This window comes from Cygnus atratus, chromosome 3, assembly GCF_013377495.2.
Source record: "Cygnus atratus isolate AKBS03 ecotype Queensland, Australia chromosome 3, CAtr_DNAZoo_HiC_assembly, whole genome shotgun sequence".
In the NCBI taxonomy this organism is placed as follows: domain Eukaryota; kingdom Metazoa; phylum Chordata; class Aves; order Anseriformes; family Anatidae; genus Cygnus; species Cygnus atratus.
In genome coordinates, this window is record NC_066364.1 from 19,803,212 (window position 1) to 19,821,941 (window position 18,730).

General features: G+C 37.0%; 1 protein-coding gene across 1 annotated transcript in view; it reads left to right on the forward strand.

The window, feature by feature from the left end:
* The window catches only part of MYT1L (myelin transcription factor 1 like), a 130,591-nt gene that overhangs the window by 87,015 nt on the left and 24,846 nt on the right, over positions 1-18,730 (forward strand). The window contains 1 exon segment of the mRNA XM_035542940.1: positions 14,368-14,430. Coding sequence (XP_035398833.1) covers positions 14,368-14,430 — 63 coding nt within the window.

Sequence of the window (18,730 nt, forward strand, 5' to 3'; positions counted from 1 at the left end):
AACTAAGGGATTAAATTCTGTATGAGAGGTACAGCGCACAATGAGTACTGGGAAGTGGCAAACTATAGGAGACATTTATGAAGGGTGTAGTTTGATGGCTAACCTGTTCCACAGTCTTTCATTTGACCTTCTTGAGATGTTGTAATCATCTTGAAATTTATGGATTTCCTGTGGCTGTATGGGCGCTCAGACTGGAATTCTGCCTATCCCTGATTCATTGCCAGGGGTTTCATAAGATGCTCTTCTTCCATGTAGTATATACCTGAGGATCACAACTTCTGAGCTAATCAAGACAGAGAATTTGTTTTTCAGCTGCGTTCCTGCCCAGGTATTATTCTCCAAATCCGTGTCAGGGGGCAGTTAATTAGCAGGAATCTTTATGAGGATAGTATTTCAAAAAATAAATAAAATTGATTGAATACAAGATGTAAATACTCACCTTGGAAATAGAAAACCTGAAGAGAGAAAATAATTAATCAATGATTACATGAGATCTGTATCAAAATTAACTGAGTGAATTAGAAATGAGAATATGGAGCAGTAAATAGATACTCAGGGATATTTGGCTATAAGCACACAAAAGCAACAAGTGATTTCGGAAGAGGAAGCGTTTTATTAAAATAAATAAATAAAAATAAGAAGGAAACCTCTTTTTTACAAAAAGTGTGTAAGACAAAGTTGTTAGCCTCTCACTCAACTCTACTTTTCCAATTCTACAGAGTATGAGAGCTCTGAGCCCTAGGATATAATAGAGCATGAGCACTTCTCTCTCTGCCTGTATTCCCAATCGGGAGCAAAGTGTTTCTGGGAGAGAGCAAGCTGTTTTATACACTGCACTGTGCAGCCTCACAGTACCATTGTGCTGTACAGCCATTTATCCCTGTTTGTAACCTCCGACCTCTCCAGCACTCTGCACGGCTGTTTAGCAAACAATTCCTGCAGCTGTTAGACTACAAAATTAAAGTGGTTCTTTCATGAAATGTTTACAGTATAAACCAAGCTTGCACTGCCTAATCTTATGGGAGTTACAGAAGGGGAAACTGTACAAAAGCCTGGCCTTTCTGCCTTTGTTAACTTTAAGGAGAAAGTAAGGAGCGCCAAAGTAAGAAAAGACACTAGAGAATATCACCTGACAATAAAAAGCACAATTCATTTTCGAGTGCTATAGTTAATGATACCTTGGAACATTCTTATGAAGCTGGAATTATTACTTAAGTGCTGTTCAAATACAGTCTCAGATTCCAGCACAAGGAGTAGTTTAACTTGGAACAGTTTTAATGGTCTTATCAGAGGTTCCTGCCCTGACTGAAAGGATGTCTCCTTTGTTCACGTGAAGTGCAAACTGCTTCATACAGTTTGACAGGTTAGGGTGAAATGGCACCCATTTCAGGTCATTGAATACCATGCTGAAAGCTCAGTTGTTTCTCTTACTTCTATCCAGACAGCTGCAATACCCTGTCAAGAGGGACAGGAAGCTCAGAAGCAGAGGCAGTTGAATGCCTGGAGCAGAAACTGGGAAAGTTATCTCAGGCTACACAGTCCCTCTCTGAGCATTCATTAACTGGGCAAACTGGACTTCATAATCATCATTTTAAATCGAATTGTTGAAATTTTTATACAAAAGAATTAGCCGATGATTGAACTTGAATTATCAAGAAAGGGTTGGAAATCAAGTAGAATAATAGGGCTTGGTCTTCCCAGAAATCAGTAATGAAAAGTTGTGTCTGTGCTTCCGTAAGAGGCCAAAGAGTATGCTCTCTGATAGAGCATTAAGGATCTATTCAGACCTATAAAATCATGCAAAATTACCTCCAGAAGTTATCTGCTCCAAACTCCTGCTCAGGCCAATAATCCATTTGGAGCAAGTTGCTCAGAACCTTGTTGAGTGTCTCCAAGGCTGGAGATCCCACAACCTGTTCCAGGGTTTGCCCAGCCTTGTGGTATTTATTTATTTATTTTTAATGAGTTGGACTTTCTTGTGCTGAACTTGGTCACTGCTACCTCCTTATTCTTCAGCTGTGCACCTCTGAGAAAACTTCTGCTATGCCTTCACCACACCCTCCTGTTAGGTATTTGTAGACAGAAATAAGATTGTTTCTTACACGATAAGATCATTCTCTTCCTAGTGAACAAGCCCAGCTCTGGCAGCCTTATTTATCAAGTGCTCCAAGACCCTAAACATCTTGTTGCATTGTGCAGCAATACAGACTTGCAACTCAGTGTTTATAGTTCTCAGAGTGCTGGGAAGGGTACAGAAGACATTGTTCACTCCTAAGTATTACTTCATTAGGGCTAATTTGTCTGTCCACTGCCTGTCTTCTGAGACTACCTCAAGGCAGTATGTAACATAGCTCTAGTTGTGCTCAACCTGTCCTTCTTGCAGATAGGTTCTTGACTGGACTTGCAATAAGAATTTTCGCTTCAGTATGCCATTAAGCTTTGCTTAACATTGCAGGCCTAAGGTAATTTAAGGCTCAAGTAAATGGTGAAGTTATACTTAAAAGTCAATGTAGATGGAGCATGAGTCTCAAGTCAATCACACCAAAACTTACAGCATGCCTGAGAAGCTGCTCAAAATTAGTATAAACTCACATGATAAATCAGTAACAAAACTGGATTTCCCTTAGCTGTAGTGTTCATTAGCCTTCTCACTAGACCAGACTGCCTCTTACAGTATGATATAATTCACACTCAGTATTTTCACATTTCCTCACTTGGGCTTCTGACAAATGTTTGTAGGCCTAGAGGGAAAAAGATGTTTGTTTTCATAAAATAAAAACTGAAGGATTTTACTCTTTTGCTGTTGACTTTTCACCCCCAAAATAGAAAGTAGTTCCTGTGCTTCAACTGTCTAGAGAAGTGAAACCCTTGAGGGCTTGATCCCCTTTTCCAAACGTTAACCTGTCCTTGTTATTGGATGGCACATGTTTTCAGATAGAAACCATATATTCAGAAGAGATTTAAAAGTCCATCCAATATAGGAACTTTATACTAAAATAACCCTTGTTCACATTACTAATAGGTACAGCATAGTGAGTGTGCATGGAACAAAACATACCTCTTAGACTTCTGGTGCAGTTAGTCTCATAAACACATTTTACACTAAATTCCTGGCTTAACTTATCTTACCTTATTGAATATGCACTGAAAATAATCTTCTTCGTTTCTCTTTTGAAACAGAAGACTAAGAGAAAAGCTGTTAATAGTGTGAAGAAAATTCAAGCCCATTACATTTCGTCATTTGGATGATTTTTTTTTTCCAAACTTATGAGACCTCATTAACCCCTTTATATATTTTCTATATAACTCAAAGATGTTTACCATCGTATTCTCATTTATGGCTTTGCCGTAATGCTAGGCTGAGAGAACTCTTGTTAGAGATGGGACTCCCGTTTCTTTCTAAATTATAAAGGGCTAGAAATATCACAGATGTTTCTGTAGGCTCAGTCTTTCATAGCAATATTAAATGAACTAATTTGAAAGAGAGCATGTAAATTGGAACTTCTTCAAGCTGTTATTCTTTCCATCCTTCCCACTCAGCCTTTCCTTTCTTTTTTACTTTACATCCAACTATCCCTGTTCCTACTCTTCTAGGTTACTTCTTCTGATGAATTATGTGTGAGTGTACAAGTTGAACAGTTATGTTCAAATGAAAAACAGATAAACAGAATAGCTAAGGAGTGTCTAAAGCCAGGAGGTACACCTTCTTCCCAACAACAGTAGTAGATTGTTAAGGCCACAGACTATTGGAAGTTTTTAGTTTGTTTCCTCTGCTTTTAGTAGTCCTAATCTGATAGGTTTTTTTTTCTGAGTCTTTCTTGTAGAGGTGCTGAACTTTTTGAGTATTCCAGATTTGTAGATTTTGAAGTCATCACAAACCTCCAGGAAACTCAGGAAAGGACACATTCAAGGTCATACTGCTGTTCCCACTAGAGCCTTTGGTATTTTCTTCACCAAGGATAAGATGTACATAGTACAAAAGAGCACAGCATGAATTGTCTGAAGAAGTAGCAACATAGGGACAGCAGTTCAAGAATGGTGCTATTGATAATTTTATGGTGTTCAAGGCAACCAGTTAGGCTACTTTCCTAACCATAATGTAAATCCTTTAACAGGGAGAAAAATCCCTACTTTAAATAATACATTTTTAAAGTATTCAACATTTGGCATAATATAAATTTAAATTTGTGTTAAAATTTGCATTACATCATAAATAGAAAAGCTAGACCAGTTGCAAGAACTTTTGAAGATACCTTCTAAGGTAAAGAATTCCAAAATGCTATACCTGTGCTATTGTCTTCAATTGCTTCTCTCTGACCTCTTTTCACATACAAGAAGCCAAAGAAATCAAGTCACTTTTCTTGGCTGTTCTGCAAACCCTGACTAGAAATCTTGCTCTTCAGTGACTGAGTGGCAGATATTCTTGAGAGAATTAGTGGTTCCCATTTTGTAAGACCAACCAGCAACAGGACACTCTTCTTCAGAAACAAATGTGTTCACCCCGAATTACTGAAGAAAAGCCCATGTATTTCAAAATCATACTTACCCTTACTCTGAATTAACTTTCAAGCACAGGTTTGCAGCAGTATTATTAGGAGACAGAGAATTTGCATGGCTTTGCTCCTAGCTGTAGGATGTGTTGTCTTAAGGCTATCTCCTATTGTATTTTTCTCCATGCCTCTATAATTTTGTGTTATTCCTTCACTATAAAAATGAAGCTTTTTTCAAAGCATGAGGTGTTTGGAAATGAACATTTGAATTTGCATATGTTGGAACTGATTCATCCCTGGTGCCAGGAAGTGCTCGCTGTTGCAGGGATGGGATGTGCAGCTGGCCAGTGCTGCCTCCAAGGCAGGCGATGCTGGCAGGAGAGAAAGCGTGGGCAAGGTGCCCAGGGAGAGAGCTGATTCACAGCTTCCCCCTGGCAGCTTCTGTGAACGGAACACCCCCTGGGTAGTGCACAGAAGTGATTTCACATTAGGCACTTACCATGCCTTTGGCAGCTGGCATGTTAGGCAGTATATGCTGGTGCTAGATGTGAGAACAGCGGGCAGCACATCATGGCACTTGCTGCAGAGAGGCTGGGAAGTCCTGACTGCTAGCAGAACAGGCAGCACTCAGAGGTGGTAACTGAAAGCACAGAAGTATTTTTTCTAAGGCAATATAATTAATTTAAAAGCATCATGTGTATCTGTGCATGCGAGTGCACAGTGATATTTTAAATGCCAGCATGATGCATTTTAGTCTGCTTATAGGAAAATGGATTTCAGTTTAATTAAGAAGCATATCATGTTCTTTCTCACCCACACACAGTTCAAAAAATGCAGAAATGCAATGCAGATAGTACCAGGAGCTAAGGACAAAAAATTATACATGCAAAAAGTCAAGGAATTAATTAAATTTTACCTAAGGAGGAGAGTATGCTGCCATCCCCAGTTTAGAACTGTTCAATTGCTGGGGATTTATAGAGGCAAAGAGAGAGACAGAGCAATCTCTCAGCAGAGATAGAAATGACTGAAATTACTCCATGAACCCTCTGAGCCAAAATTATTTTAGTCTCATGCCTGGACTAGCTCCATAGGCCTGGCATCATTCCCTTACGGATAGAAAGATGGTATAATGAAAGTGGTAACAACAAGTCATTCCATGCCATGTCTTTCCGATTTCCAACCTGAACGTCTCTCGATGTCTTCTGAGAGGGCATGGTAGTACCCCACCAGGAGTGATCCCTGACTGGATTCCCTGATCTCTTGACCATTCGTTGGAACTGCACTGGATCCGGTCCCTGTGAACAAATGATAAAATAGATTTTTACTCAATTAATTCATTTGCCATACTAACACAATTGACAGGGGATGGGGGATAGGGGAACGAGGACAGCCTCTGTTGTCCTTTCTTCAAATTGTCTTCCTTTATATCTGTTATGGTTTGGGGGTTTGGCATTTTTATTTATTTATCTATTTATTTTAAATTTCCTATTACCTGCAATAAGGACTTTCATGTCAGTATTCTATGTAAGAAATGTTAGCAGTATTTTACATATGAAAAAGTAGCATTTAGCACTTTTGTTAAAACTAATATGTGTGATTAAGTGCTCCTTCTTGTTAGGCTGAATACAAGGAACTAATTAACATATGAATCTAAATTTAACTTCCTTTTTATTTTTGGCTTACAACGCATCTTTGTGAAACTTTGATATTTATAAGTGTTTAACTTCACATGCTTTCTTAGGTATATTTGTGAGGAGTAGATCATATGTTTTGCCCGGAATATGAAATCATAGACTCAAGGTCCACTGAGATTATCCGTTATCTGCATACCTGTCCCACAGAGTTTTTGTCTCCTCTTGAACCAACGTAAATAAGCTTCAAATGAGCTGCGAATGTAATTTTCAGGAGCACCCAGTGCTAGATTGGTTGTGTTCCCTTTGAAGCCAATGATAAAGCTTGCAGGGACTTTAATGAAAACAGAAGAGTGGAAGAAAGTGACTCATTGTGTCTTGGCAGTCAAGAAATTCAGTGTTAAGGTTTCACCACTCAGAGCGATTTCTCCCCCACACAAAGATGCAATGTGTACCCAGTCATTTCACCTATGTAAGAGGGCCACATGCGATGCAGACTAAGGGAAAGATAAAAACAGCTGGGAGAAAAGAGCAGGACGACAAGGAGGGTGATGAGTGAAGATAGATAATAGAAGGAAACAACAAAGAGGAGGAAAGGAATAAAGAACTGTCAACTTCAAGGTTATTAGAGTCATGAAAGGAGGAAAGGATGAGGGAGGAACAGAGAATGAAGACAACAGCCAAAGGGGACAGAGAAGAAAAATGTAAAAGGGAGAAAAATAAATTTGAAAAATGACAAGAAATGACAATGAGGAAGAAAATGGAGAGTGCAAAGAGGACAGAGCCAGGTTCTTTTCAGTGGTGCCCAGTGACAAGACAAGAGGCTGTGGGTACAAAGTGGAACACAAAAGGTGCCATCTGAAAAACTAGGCAGCACTTATATGCTGTGCAGGTGATGGAGCACTGGCACAGGCTGCCCAGAGAGGTTGTGGAGTCTTCTCCTTGGAGATCTTCAAAACCCACCTGGACATGGTCCTGGGCAACCTGCTCTGGGTGGCCCTGCTTTGGGGAAGGCGGGGTGGTGGACCAGGTGATCTCCAGAGGTCCCTTCCAACCTCAACCATTCTGTGATTCTGAGATTTTGTGAAAAGGATCTGGAAAAGGCAGAAGTAAAATGTAGAAGAAAAACACTGGGGAGGAATACAGATGTAAAGCAAACTGGAGACAAAAGTTAAATGGAAGTCCCTGTTCCACTGAATGGAAAGGATTGAAAATGACGAGAAAGAGTCATCAGGAAAGAAAAACAATGGTGGAAAATGTGAAAAAGAAGAAGTGATAAAAGTATGTGGATGTGCAGCTTAATTGAGGAAAATTAAGAGAAAATAAATCCATCCTAGCAGAACAGTTTTAACAGTTTTTCACTGCAAATAGATTGTATAGGTAGAGGGTTTCTGTCTAGGCAGTGAATGGAAGTAACAACACTAAAGTAGAAACAACAGGGTAAAAGCGGAAAAGCATCTGTGTTCCTGCTGGAGTTACAACAGACACTGTCTTTTCTGTGGCTTCTTGAGGAAAGGAATCATCAACGTTCCCACTTCACATGCTTAATTTGAGTTTGATAATCTACCACAGTGCCTGAGACAGAAAATAAGATTCAGAGATTTATACATCTGTACATACTGCCTTCACAGCAATATCTAGGACAGTACTTACTGGCAGAGTTACTCTGCTCAGAAAGGTAAATGCAAAATGAGTTGCTGTTTACAATCCAGTTCCTACTAAGTAGGAGTTTTCATAACAGTAGCCAAAACCCTGACTGTTACTGACACACCCATGGCCTAAAAGTTTCCGCTGAGGACTGCACAGCTCTATTTATCATCTCTCCTCTTCCCCTGGAGTCCTCTATGCAGGTCAGTGGTGTGTGGTGTGGAAAGAGTCAGATTATTACTGTTATCTCTTTGCCTCTTTGGAGTCAAACATAGGACTTGTTTATCAAGAGCTGCACATATTCTTTTTTTAAAAAGCACTCAAGTTTGTAGAGGCATAGGCATACCATAAACTTACCAGACCTTATACCAAACTATGTTTCTTCATTTGACAAAGCTTTTCATCTCTTCCTTTTCTTGTTCAGTTCCCTTTTTTACTCATTCCTCACACATTCAGTTCAGGGAACTGCAAACACAGTATCTTTGCAGTTCTACTTTTGTAACCTTTCTTTTTTTTTTTTTTTTTTTGTTTCTGGACTACCCGACTAGAAAAGAACAATATTTTGTTTATGAATCTATATGTAGTTTCAGAGGAGATATGACTTTATAGCTGCAAACAGAGCAGTGAATAAGAATATCTTCTAGCCTGTTTTCCCCTTCTGTGTAGTCATTTAGCCTCTGTATGCCCCAGTTTTTGTCTGCTAAATCCTTTCCTTCATCAAAGCACTATTGTGAGATTTTATCCATTAATGTTTGTAAAATACTTTCAGATCTTCAGATGGAAGATAGAAATGCAAAGTATTATTGTGTCTGTCTTCCAGCCTCCCAACCTATGAATTCCATTCCTGGTGATTCAGTCAAATAAAACAGAATTTCAAATACATGAAAACCACCAGACAATAAAAAATTCTACATTCTGCTATGAAAAAAAAATCCCACAGGAAACAATTATATTTCTCTAGGCTTTCTGAGTCTTCAACAGAAAATCACATCTATACTATAGAGATTGACAGCATGGTTAAAATAAAACTATGGGGAAGATATAATTTTCTGTTAAATTCCAATTCTTTTGCAGTGTGGAACATTCTAAAAGGCCATTCTGAATTTTTGTACAACTTACTGGTTTATTCCCCATCTCAATTCAATATGATTTTTCTTTTGGGTTGCTAGCTACATCAGTTTTAAATATTTACTGACTAATTTATAGGATAAATATTCTATGTATTCGTTTACATATGGTAGGTATGGTAGTTACTTAAGGCTCAAGGGAAGATTGGATCCACAATGCAGTAGATGCAAAGTGGTGTAAAACACACCAAAAAAAATAATAATAATAACATCAAACTTTAGAACTAATTACATTATCTTACTAGTAATAGGTTATAAAAGATATATATTATCTACCCATTGCAATAGAATCCTAGTATAGTTTGGTGATAGGTCCTAGAAAGAATAGCCATCTGATGGCTTTTGGCATCACCAGTGTGAGAAAAAATAATGGCTTAATTTCAGTTCTAAGAAATAAGCATCCTCAGTACAAAACCAGTATAGAAGGAATTTGCCATAGCCGTTATTGGCAATACTCTTCATCTTTATTAGTGACTGTTTTTATTTCTTTATTTGTAGAGTGTCGATAGAGTGTCCACTGAGTGCTATTACTAATCCCCAGAAAGCTATAGCTAAAAACAAGTACAGAGATAATATACAAATCTGCCAATTCATGTTAAAACTACAGCCTAACTAGATAACATGTCCTTTCCATAGTGGAAACCAGGTGAACTGGCCTTATTGATAAGGGCGGTGAGGCTGAAATGACCGTCTGGTGTGATGAGGAAGAGGGCTTGGCGCAGGCCATAGAAGAGTGGTTGAAGGGGAAAGAGACTGAGGGAAAGGAGACAAAAAGGTATATTGGTTACAGCTGCTAGAATTGTCTCTGATGTTTAAATTAAACATTATCACCCTACTAGTGAAAAATAATCATGTGACCTAACTTCTGTTTGGGTGGTGTGCTGAATTTGGGCTTGTATAATTCTACATCCAAGATTTCCATTTCGATTTATATATGTATATAAACTGGCCAAACTCTGAAGACAAGATTTGACTGAGATGGAAACAGAACTCACTGTGTTGCTGAATCTCAGTAACAAAGGTGTTTCTTAAAGAGACGAAGCCTGAGCTTGAGCCCAAACCTAAGCCTGAGCTCAGGCTATGGGCTATGCTCAGACTGCATGTACTGAAAAAAAATTCTATGAGCTCTGTCTTCTAACAAGGGAAGTACAACCCTTCTGATTCTGAAAAGCCATTGTAATTTTGTGGTAAAAATTCTTGACAGGAAAAAAATATATATATTTTATATAGAATTACTTATATATTATATATATTTATATTATATATAATTATATTTATATATATTATATTATTTATATATAATTTATATTACAGGTTACTATATCTCTGTTTTATTGGAATTTTAGAGATAATTTATATATTAAAATCAATCTTAAAAGTAAGTCAACCAAAGTTATACAGAACAAGAAGGAAAAAACTACTTCTGTCCTGTCTTAGCACCTTTGTGTAACAACTTTTCTGTTTTCATGCTAGCTGATCTATAAGTTATTTAAATATGCAAGTTGCGCATCAACTTATATAGCTCCTATATGTCTAAATAAAAACCTGGGAATATAAGTTTAAATGCATATTTTATTTGTAGTCTTCTGTACTGAGGTAAGCTGTTTTTTCTTCTGAGCTGAGCTTGCATCAAGTCTTTTAAGCATTGGCATTTGGAAAAACCCTCTCAGAACCTATTTGGGCATTGCATCCATTTCCTCCACAGTCCCAGCAACCTCCTTAAGTTCTTTCAATTGTCTGGAAGCCTTTGTTAATTGCTGCACACTCTCAGTTCTTTTTTCTGTGAAGAATGAGTGATGGGGCTTAAGTTTATTTATCTCATTTTGTTTTTCACCTTTTCTTTATTCCTGCTATTGAATCTAAGCCCAATACTGAATGCAGCTGCTGCAGCTGTTGCTGTTCTGCTGTGTTTCCTGCTTTCTGCTCATGCTTATGTTCCTACAAAAGCTTCTCTGGGATGTTCTGTGAACTGAATGAGACATCATTCATTTATTCCCAGTGCTGACTGCATTCCCCATCACTGACAAGCTCTTTTTCTGGATGCTCTGATTTTGTGTAAAGTGCCAGTGATATACAGTCTGAACTTCACTCTTTACAAAGAGAAGTCCTTTTGTCACTTCACTCTTTGCAGTACTAAAGTATTTCCTTTGCTGCAATAAGCTATTAGGTAGAGTCCACAAGTAAGCTTCTGATTCTGCCAAATTACCTTCACTTTAAGTAACTGAGGAAACCGTATATCTCTTTCTTCCACTTACTACGGCATTCATTTTCAATGGGTCTCATATCACTTGCCTCTTATAAGCACTTGTACTTATATTTTTCAGGCACTGTTGCCAGCACGTACAATCTCCTAAGTCAAATATCCACAGGTATTTAGTAGTTGATATCAAAGTAGTAGAGTATATGCAAGTTCTATGTATGATAAGGTATTCTGAAAATCCAGACCCACAATTCTAATGTTACAGGGACTTGTAGTTGTCTCCTTATCTAATCTATTTAGGATAGCAAATAAATATTGTAGTAACTTCGTAGTTGAAACAGACTGTTTCATATCAGCATCTCATATTTCACAGTGGTTATAAGCACTTCTCACAGAATAGAAACATGAACAAATAGAAATGTTTCAGGATTTTAAAATGTTCTTATCAACTTCACTAAACTCTCATTTCATATTGTACATTTAGGTCAAGATCAGCTTATGAGACTAGAAAACAATTATTATAGTGCTGAAACCAAAATCTGAAATGTCTTTCTAAAATCCACGCCTATATAAAAAATCTGTCCTAGTTTAATCAAAAATATGATTTTAAACTGGTGTGAACTGTACAGAGCCATTTCTGAAGATTCTCAATTCAAATTTACAGCAAGTGGTTTCTTCTTTTATATCAGTTGCTTCCTTTTTTTTTTTTTTCCGAATGACGCAGAAATAGCCTAGTTTTTAAATTGTGTAAGTGTCCAAATGGTTGAGGTGTAATGGTATCATCTTGAGCCCAATTGATCAGTTATACTGGTATATCTTACAAATCCTCTTTGTTAAGACACTATTAATCATGCCTGCCTGTAGCAAAAGTCTTGGAAAACATGAGAAAACCATTGTGCTGTTTTGATAATAGCTTATTCTCGAAAGGCTTGAAGAGTATGTGGATGAAAATGAAGGCTTCAAACAGTATGTGTTCATAAAAAAGGAATCCTTGTAGTACCTCAGAGGAACTGCAAAGGAGCAGTCTAATAGCTTCTTGCTCTCCTTTATTCATTTAAAAGCAATGGACACTTAGAGTCAAAGTTTAGGAAATTCATTAATTAATTTTTATTCCCATATCTTTTGATATAATATCTTTAGAGGCTTCAGCCAGGCTTCAGTGATGTATCTGGTCTTGATGGAAGTAGGAAATAAGTTTTGTAGATCACTGAAGATACTTGTGATTAAAAAACAAACAAAAAGAAACAACCAAACAAAAAGAAAAACGCAAAAGAAGCAGTGGATCTTCTCTCTATAGGTCTAACAAAATGCCATAAGAAAACCATCCAAATATCTATATATATGTAACATTTAAAATGTAAGAATCTCAACATAAGACTCCCCCCATTTATTTTTTAACTTAAAGTACTAGTCAACCTATATTCAAAAATTTGGGCTAGCCACTGTAAAGAATTAATGGAAGGGGCTATACAGGTAAGAACTATGACTTGTTCACCATATTTTTACCTAGTTATGTGAGAAGAAACAGCAAATCTTTTTTTTTTTTTTTTTTTTTAATCTTTCTACAAGCAGAAAGATTAATGTGTGATGTCAGCATGTCTATTGGTTTTTACATATTAAGACTCACAAAGACTCACAGTAGTACTTATACTTTCTAGTCAAGATCATGGGTTTATTATACTTGGTCCTGTGCTAAGATGTAGTAATAAAGTGCCATTGTGGCAAAGGCTTACTATATAAGTGAAGTAAGCACATACCACAAGAGAAAAGGAGAATTACCCTTAAGGATGTTGTTTAGATTCCTTATCCAAAGCACACAGGATCTTTGTTATGTAGAAGAGAATCTTCTAGAAACTTATAGAAAGTGATCCAGTGAATCCCAGTGGTTTTACCAGCTTACATCCTTGAAGCAGTAATGCATTTTTGTTTTCTATAGAGTAACTGAACTGGTCCAGAAGAACACCATGTGAGAACTCTATTTAACAGATTCCAGTTTAGCTTATCTCTTTCAGAGTTGCATTAATTGTGTTTGAGGTTTGGCCCTGCTGAGCTCCTCAGAAGTAGGTAATGCTTATTAGATTTAAAGAGCAAAAGGCCAGCCTAATGGAATATGAAAGCCCCATTGCACTGAATTCCAGGTTGCTTGAATTCCTGATTTTAGGAAACATCCAAGTGTTTGAAGAAACCTCCATGAAAGCCCTTTACCAGTATGTACCAACTTTGAGGAAAGCTCACATGTAACTAAAGGGTGAAAGCCAAAGTCTGAATGACTTTTGGATTCAAATAATCATTGAACTCAATGTTATGGAAATCTCTTGTTTCAGAATACAACATCTGGAGATTGTGCACATGCTTTTTTAAATTAGAATGTTTTCTTTGAAACGAGGTTTATTGCACGGCTAAAAATCAAAACTGAGGCTCAGGAAAAATGAGGTTTTGGAATTCATATAGCATTTGACAGTTCATTAAAATGAGTATAAATTAATTCTTCTTTTGTCTTTTCTGTGATTTAGTGTAGAAGTTCAAATACCAGCTAATGACTATACTTAGCATTATAATTTAGCTTATTCTGTAGTGATCACAATCATCTTCACAATGTAGAGAAAAACAGGCATTTTCTTTGATGACTCTACTGTCATTCAACTATTAGAAATTCCACTGATGAGTGTATCTGTTTGCTTGATGTCTGGGAATGCCAAGTGGGTTACCATTTCTATGCAAGAAGACATCTTTACCTCCCCGTCTGTACATTTCCTTTTCCTTAGGCATTTTCTTCATCTCATGGAGAGGTGGCAGGGTGTCTACAAAGATACACCAATGTCTCATGACACTGTGTGGTGGGATTAGAGCAAGATCCTTACTGGAAAACAAAATGGCTTACTTGTAATGTTAGCCATTACTTAAGAATACATCTTGGGCGTATTCCATTTGCTGTCAACCCTACTCATTTCTGGTGGTGTGGGGTTGTCAGGCTGCTGCTGGAAGTCTCCAGTAGTCTGGTGATACAAGAGGTATCCAGAAAGTGTTTGAATGGGCAGATGATGAGTAGTTAACAGAAACATTTTATGAATGAGAAAAGTATGTTTGTCCCTGGTGTGGAATTAAGCTCAGGTTTAGCAATGGCTGGAGTTCCCCAAGGCAGGCACCTGTGGAAAAAATTATCGAGTCAATTAATATATATATATATATATATATATATTTTAATATAAAATGGGCAGCTATATCTTTCCTGTCAGTAACACTGCTCTATATCTTTTACATTTTTATTGTAGGTGTCCCACCCCTGGGTGTGATGGCTCTGGGCATATTACTGGAAATTATGCTTCACATCGAAGGTATGTAAAGAGATGTTTTTTATTCTTGAAATCAAACAACCACAGGGCTAGGAGGGACTTCAACAGACCTCTCTTCTCTCTCTCAGCACCGAAGTAGGATTGAGTGCTCTGCATAGCCATACATTGATCTAACTCATTCTACATAAAATGAATAACATTCCTCAGTTTCAGCATAGCTCACTACCCAAATAGGCAGGAAGATTTTTTTTCTAGCAAAATCTTTGTAAAAAATTAATGTGTATTTTTTTTTCTCCCTTCTCTGTTAGCCCAGAGAAACAATTCAACATTCATAAGTTTCTGTTGCCTTACATTCTGAATAACTTCACCATTCTCCTCAGTCTTACTTTCTCTGGACTAAAATTCTGTTCCTGCATTTTTTTTTCTGCATATTTTTCCTGATTGCTCTTGTCAATCTCTTCTGACTCTCTCGTTATTTCTTAAAGTGTGAAATGAAGCTCATTTTTTTTACTTCTCTCCCAGCTGAAGTCTTATCAGTGTTAAACAGAGTGAAAAAAAACACCTCTTGCATCTAATATGCACTAGTCTTGTCAATATATTTCAGAATAGCTGGGCTTGCTTTTAAATCACAATGTGTTGTATATAACTATGTTAAGTCAGAAGAATAGAAAGAGAAATTCATGGATAAAAGCTGTTATCTTGACTGTCTAAACTATAACTGTGATCTTTACCAAGGACCAAAGAAAGATTCACATTTACTAATTAAGGTATTGCTGGTAACCCCAAAATGAATTACTGTGGTACCACAGTAGAGGTAATGTTCCACATGCTGTGTAATTAGCAATGCTCTTGTGGGTATTTGACAACTATAAATCAGTGGAGAAGAGCTCCACTATATTTTGCAGATAGTTATCCACTATTTAATTGAAGAATAATAGTGTAATCCACCTCTCTTTTGTTAGTAAAGGCTCTTTTCTCCCACGCATATTAATGCTGTTGAGTCTGGATGTTTGCTTGGTTCACCAAGTCCCTAGGTTTACAATTGCCTATAACTAGTCAATACACATACTTCCAGTTTAAATGTATTTCCAGTATAAGCAACAGTTTAAAGTCAAAAGATAAATAGCATAGACATTAGAAATGTGCCATACCTTTACAAGCTGTAAAAATGATTGATCACAAAATGATTGATCTCAATTTTCTGTTAAACACACAGAACCATCAAGAGTACAAATAACATTGTAAAGAAGGTGATGTAACTATTTTTAAAAGCACTTATGCAATGTAGGAGATAAAATCACACTTTCAAAGTAGTTTAAGGTCAAATTTATAGCTACATTTAATTATGCATGGATTTATCATCTCGTACCTCTACCAATGCTATGTTTAGTGTAGATATGCCTGAACTTTGCTATTTTAGGAAGCTGTTTAGTGTTTGGTTAACTATTTAGTGTTTAGTTAACTATTTAACCAGAAACAGGCAGGACAGCGAAGATTCAGTACAATGTAGTAGAGAAGCCAAAGTGTCACAAACAGAAGAAATCTAAAAGCTGGCAAGGTTAGCAGGGGAGTATCATTGCATGCCTGCTTGTTTTTAAAATTCTTTCCCTGGACATTGTCTATTGACTACTCTAGGACTGGACCATGAGCTGGATGGTGTTACCTAGTTTAATCTCTGAATTCCTATGTTCTTTAATTGTAGATGAGTGCTGGATCAAGTTTTCATTTGATTATGCACCATACTCAGTACGTATAAAGATATAAAAAGTAATACTGCAGAACAAAGTGATCTGGAATTTGTCCAGTCCATTGGGATTTAGTACATTCAGCCTTTTGAAGCACCACCATTTCTGTATTGGCCACATAAGTCAGCAGAGTAGGCCTTGATTTCTCTTCCAAAATGCCTCTAGCAGTCCCAGGTCATTGACTGCCTTCAGGCACAGGAATGCTGACACAGAACTAGGGAAGGAGTAACACCTATTTTTGCTTAAAATTGCTGGTGTTGCCCTGGGAGACCTGCCGCATTTAAACCAAGGCAGCCCCACACTGTTCAGTTCATGATGTTTGTCAAGGTCACTCTCTAAACTGGTGAGGCTGGCAAAAGGCACCGTCTTTAAAAGTGCAGCAAACCAGTAGCCTAAATCTGGAATCATTGAGTGTGAAAGACCCCACAGTACTTCCACAGTTAATTCCCACGCTGAAAATTAGCCTTTATCTCTTCTTGCATCTGAGTTAACATTTTTATTTGTATTTGATACACTTACAACACTCTCAGTTTCAGAAGGAAATGAATGATAAACTTCTCTCCTAAATGCCTGTCATGATGTCTAAGTATCATTTGTATTTAAAATGGCTGAATGCATAACATACATAAAGGCAGATTTAACCCTGCCATAACTTTCTGCAGTTCCACACAGACATTCAATGTATGCAAGATGTTATACTGGCATATACTATCGCTGAACTTCTCTCGTTTTTTGTCTTCATAGATGAGGAATTAAACTGATACCAAAATGAAGTAATAGTTTTTGGTTATCACAGGATAAAAAATTTAAAGTGAAGGCTCATCCCTGACATATGTTTTCTTGGTGAATCTGCTGTCAGAGGAAAAATGAATTAATCATATCCTCAGAAGCTGTCTGGTGGAAATGTCTGTTTAGAAGATCTGAAAAGTCTTAGAATTTTCTAATAAATCATAATGCCAGAATAGAAAGATCTATTGCAAAAAGATGATGCATCATAATACCAACAAATAGGTGATAATTGAATTGATTTAATATGTGAAAGCATTAAATCGTTAGTCAAAGCAGAAATTCTTCATTCAGATTTTGTTATGAAAATGTCATAATCTGCAAGCATACCCATCTGTACATCTACTAAAAAAGTATTGCTCTCTAAGGCATTTCTATTAACTATTTAGTTTTTGGATGTGAAACCTGCTAATTCCCACACAGTGTGTAAAACTAGTTTTGCATATTATCTAGGGATATACATAACTCCCATCCTCTCCCCTTCACTTTCTGCAGTCCAGGTTATATGTGGGTCAATGAACCAATTTAGCCTGCTTCCTCTTATTCTAAATCCATTAGACTCTTTTCCTCTTGCCTTTGGTCTTTTACAGATTATGACATTATAATTTTCAAATAAAACTATTTTAAATGGCATAGGATTTATGAGATTTAGTTTGTACACAGAGTAGCAGTAGCTTTCTTTAAAAAGGAAAATGATCAGCTACATTTGTATTAGGAAATGAAATGGGGCAAGAGCACAGGTTACTCTGTTGGTCCTACACAAAGGCAGTGGAGTTGCCAACACTATTAAATTGTTAGAACGTTTCCTGACATGGTACTGACCTATGGCCAGTGAAAATCTCGCAGGCAGTTCTCAGGAATGACTTGGAGCTCCATTGGATCCAGATCATTCTATCAAAGCTGTATGGGTGTGGCTGTCCTGTTTTACAGAGAAAGTTTAGCTGTGTGGACGTGACCATGCTCGTCTTGGGTCAAGACAATAGTTTCTAGGCCCCTTCTGTTTACCACTATAGATGTAGCCATGCCATCTCACTAAATGTTGCCAGGTAATATACTCTGTGCTAGTGTCTTGTGACAACATTCCTCCCTTTATTTAATTGACTTATTTATGTCTTTACAGCATGTAAAGTCTCATTTTTGACCATGGCTTATTTTTTATTTACCAACACAGAACTTCATCCATGATTGCATCACCTTTTCACTACTTGTTCCACAGAGTCCTCTCTAGTCTTAAGACAAAATAATCTTTTTTTTTTTTTTTTTTGCTGCCACTGTTTCTGTCTCTTCCTCCTGAAGACAGGACCTACTATACAACACTGAAATACATTTTGTCATACTGGAAACAAAAACCTTATTTAGTTTTGTTTCTTTCTCTGAGGCAAATTTTTGTAACACTACTTTGTCTTTCATCTCAGTAATTTTGAATGTGTTGCTCTTACCAATGGGTTTCTTTTTATCTGTTCATATGTTAAGATGGAAATAACATTTAAATAGAGCACAGGTCATGGGTTTTGGATAGACATTTCTGTGTCCTCAACAGGGATAGCAGCTACTTAAAAAAAAAAAAAAAAAATCCCTTCATGTCATTGAATATCTATAACAGTCATTGTCAAGTCTACTAAGCAGTTTCTATAACACTCTTTATGTCCAAAAGTTGAACTTGTAAGATCCTGGAATAGGTAGATCTTTTTCCATCTTTAGTAGTAAAAATGACATTCGTGTCTACTTAAAAGTAACATTGGTTGGCCTAACATATAAATTTGTCTCTACTAAATCTTTTTGTCTGGATGTGTTCTGAGCACTTAAACTCT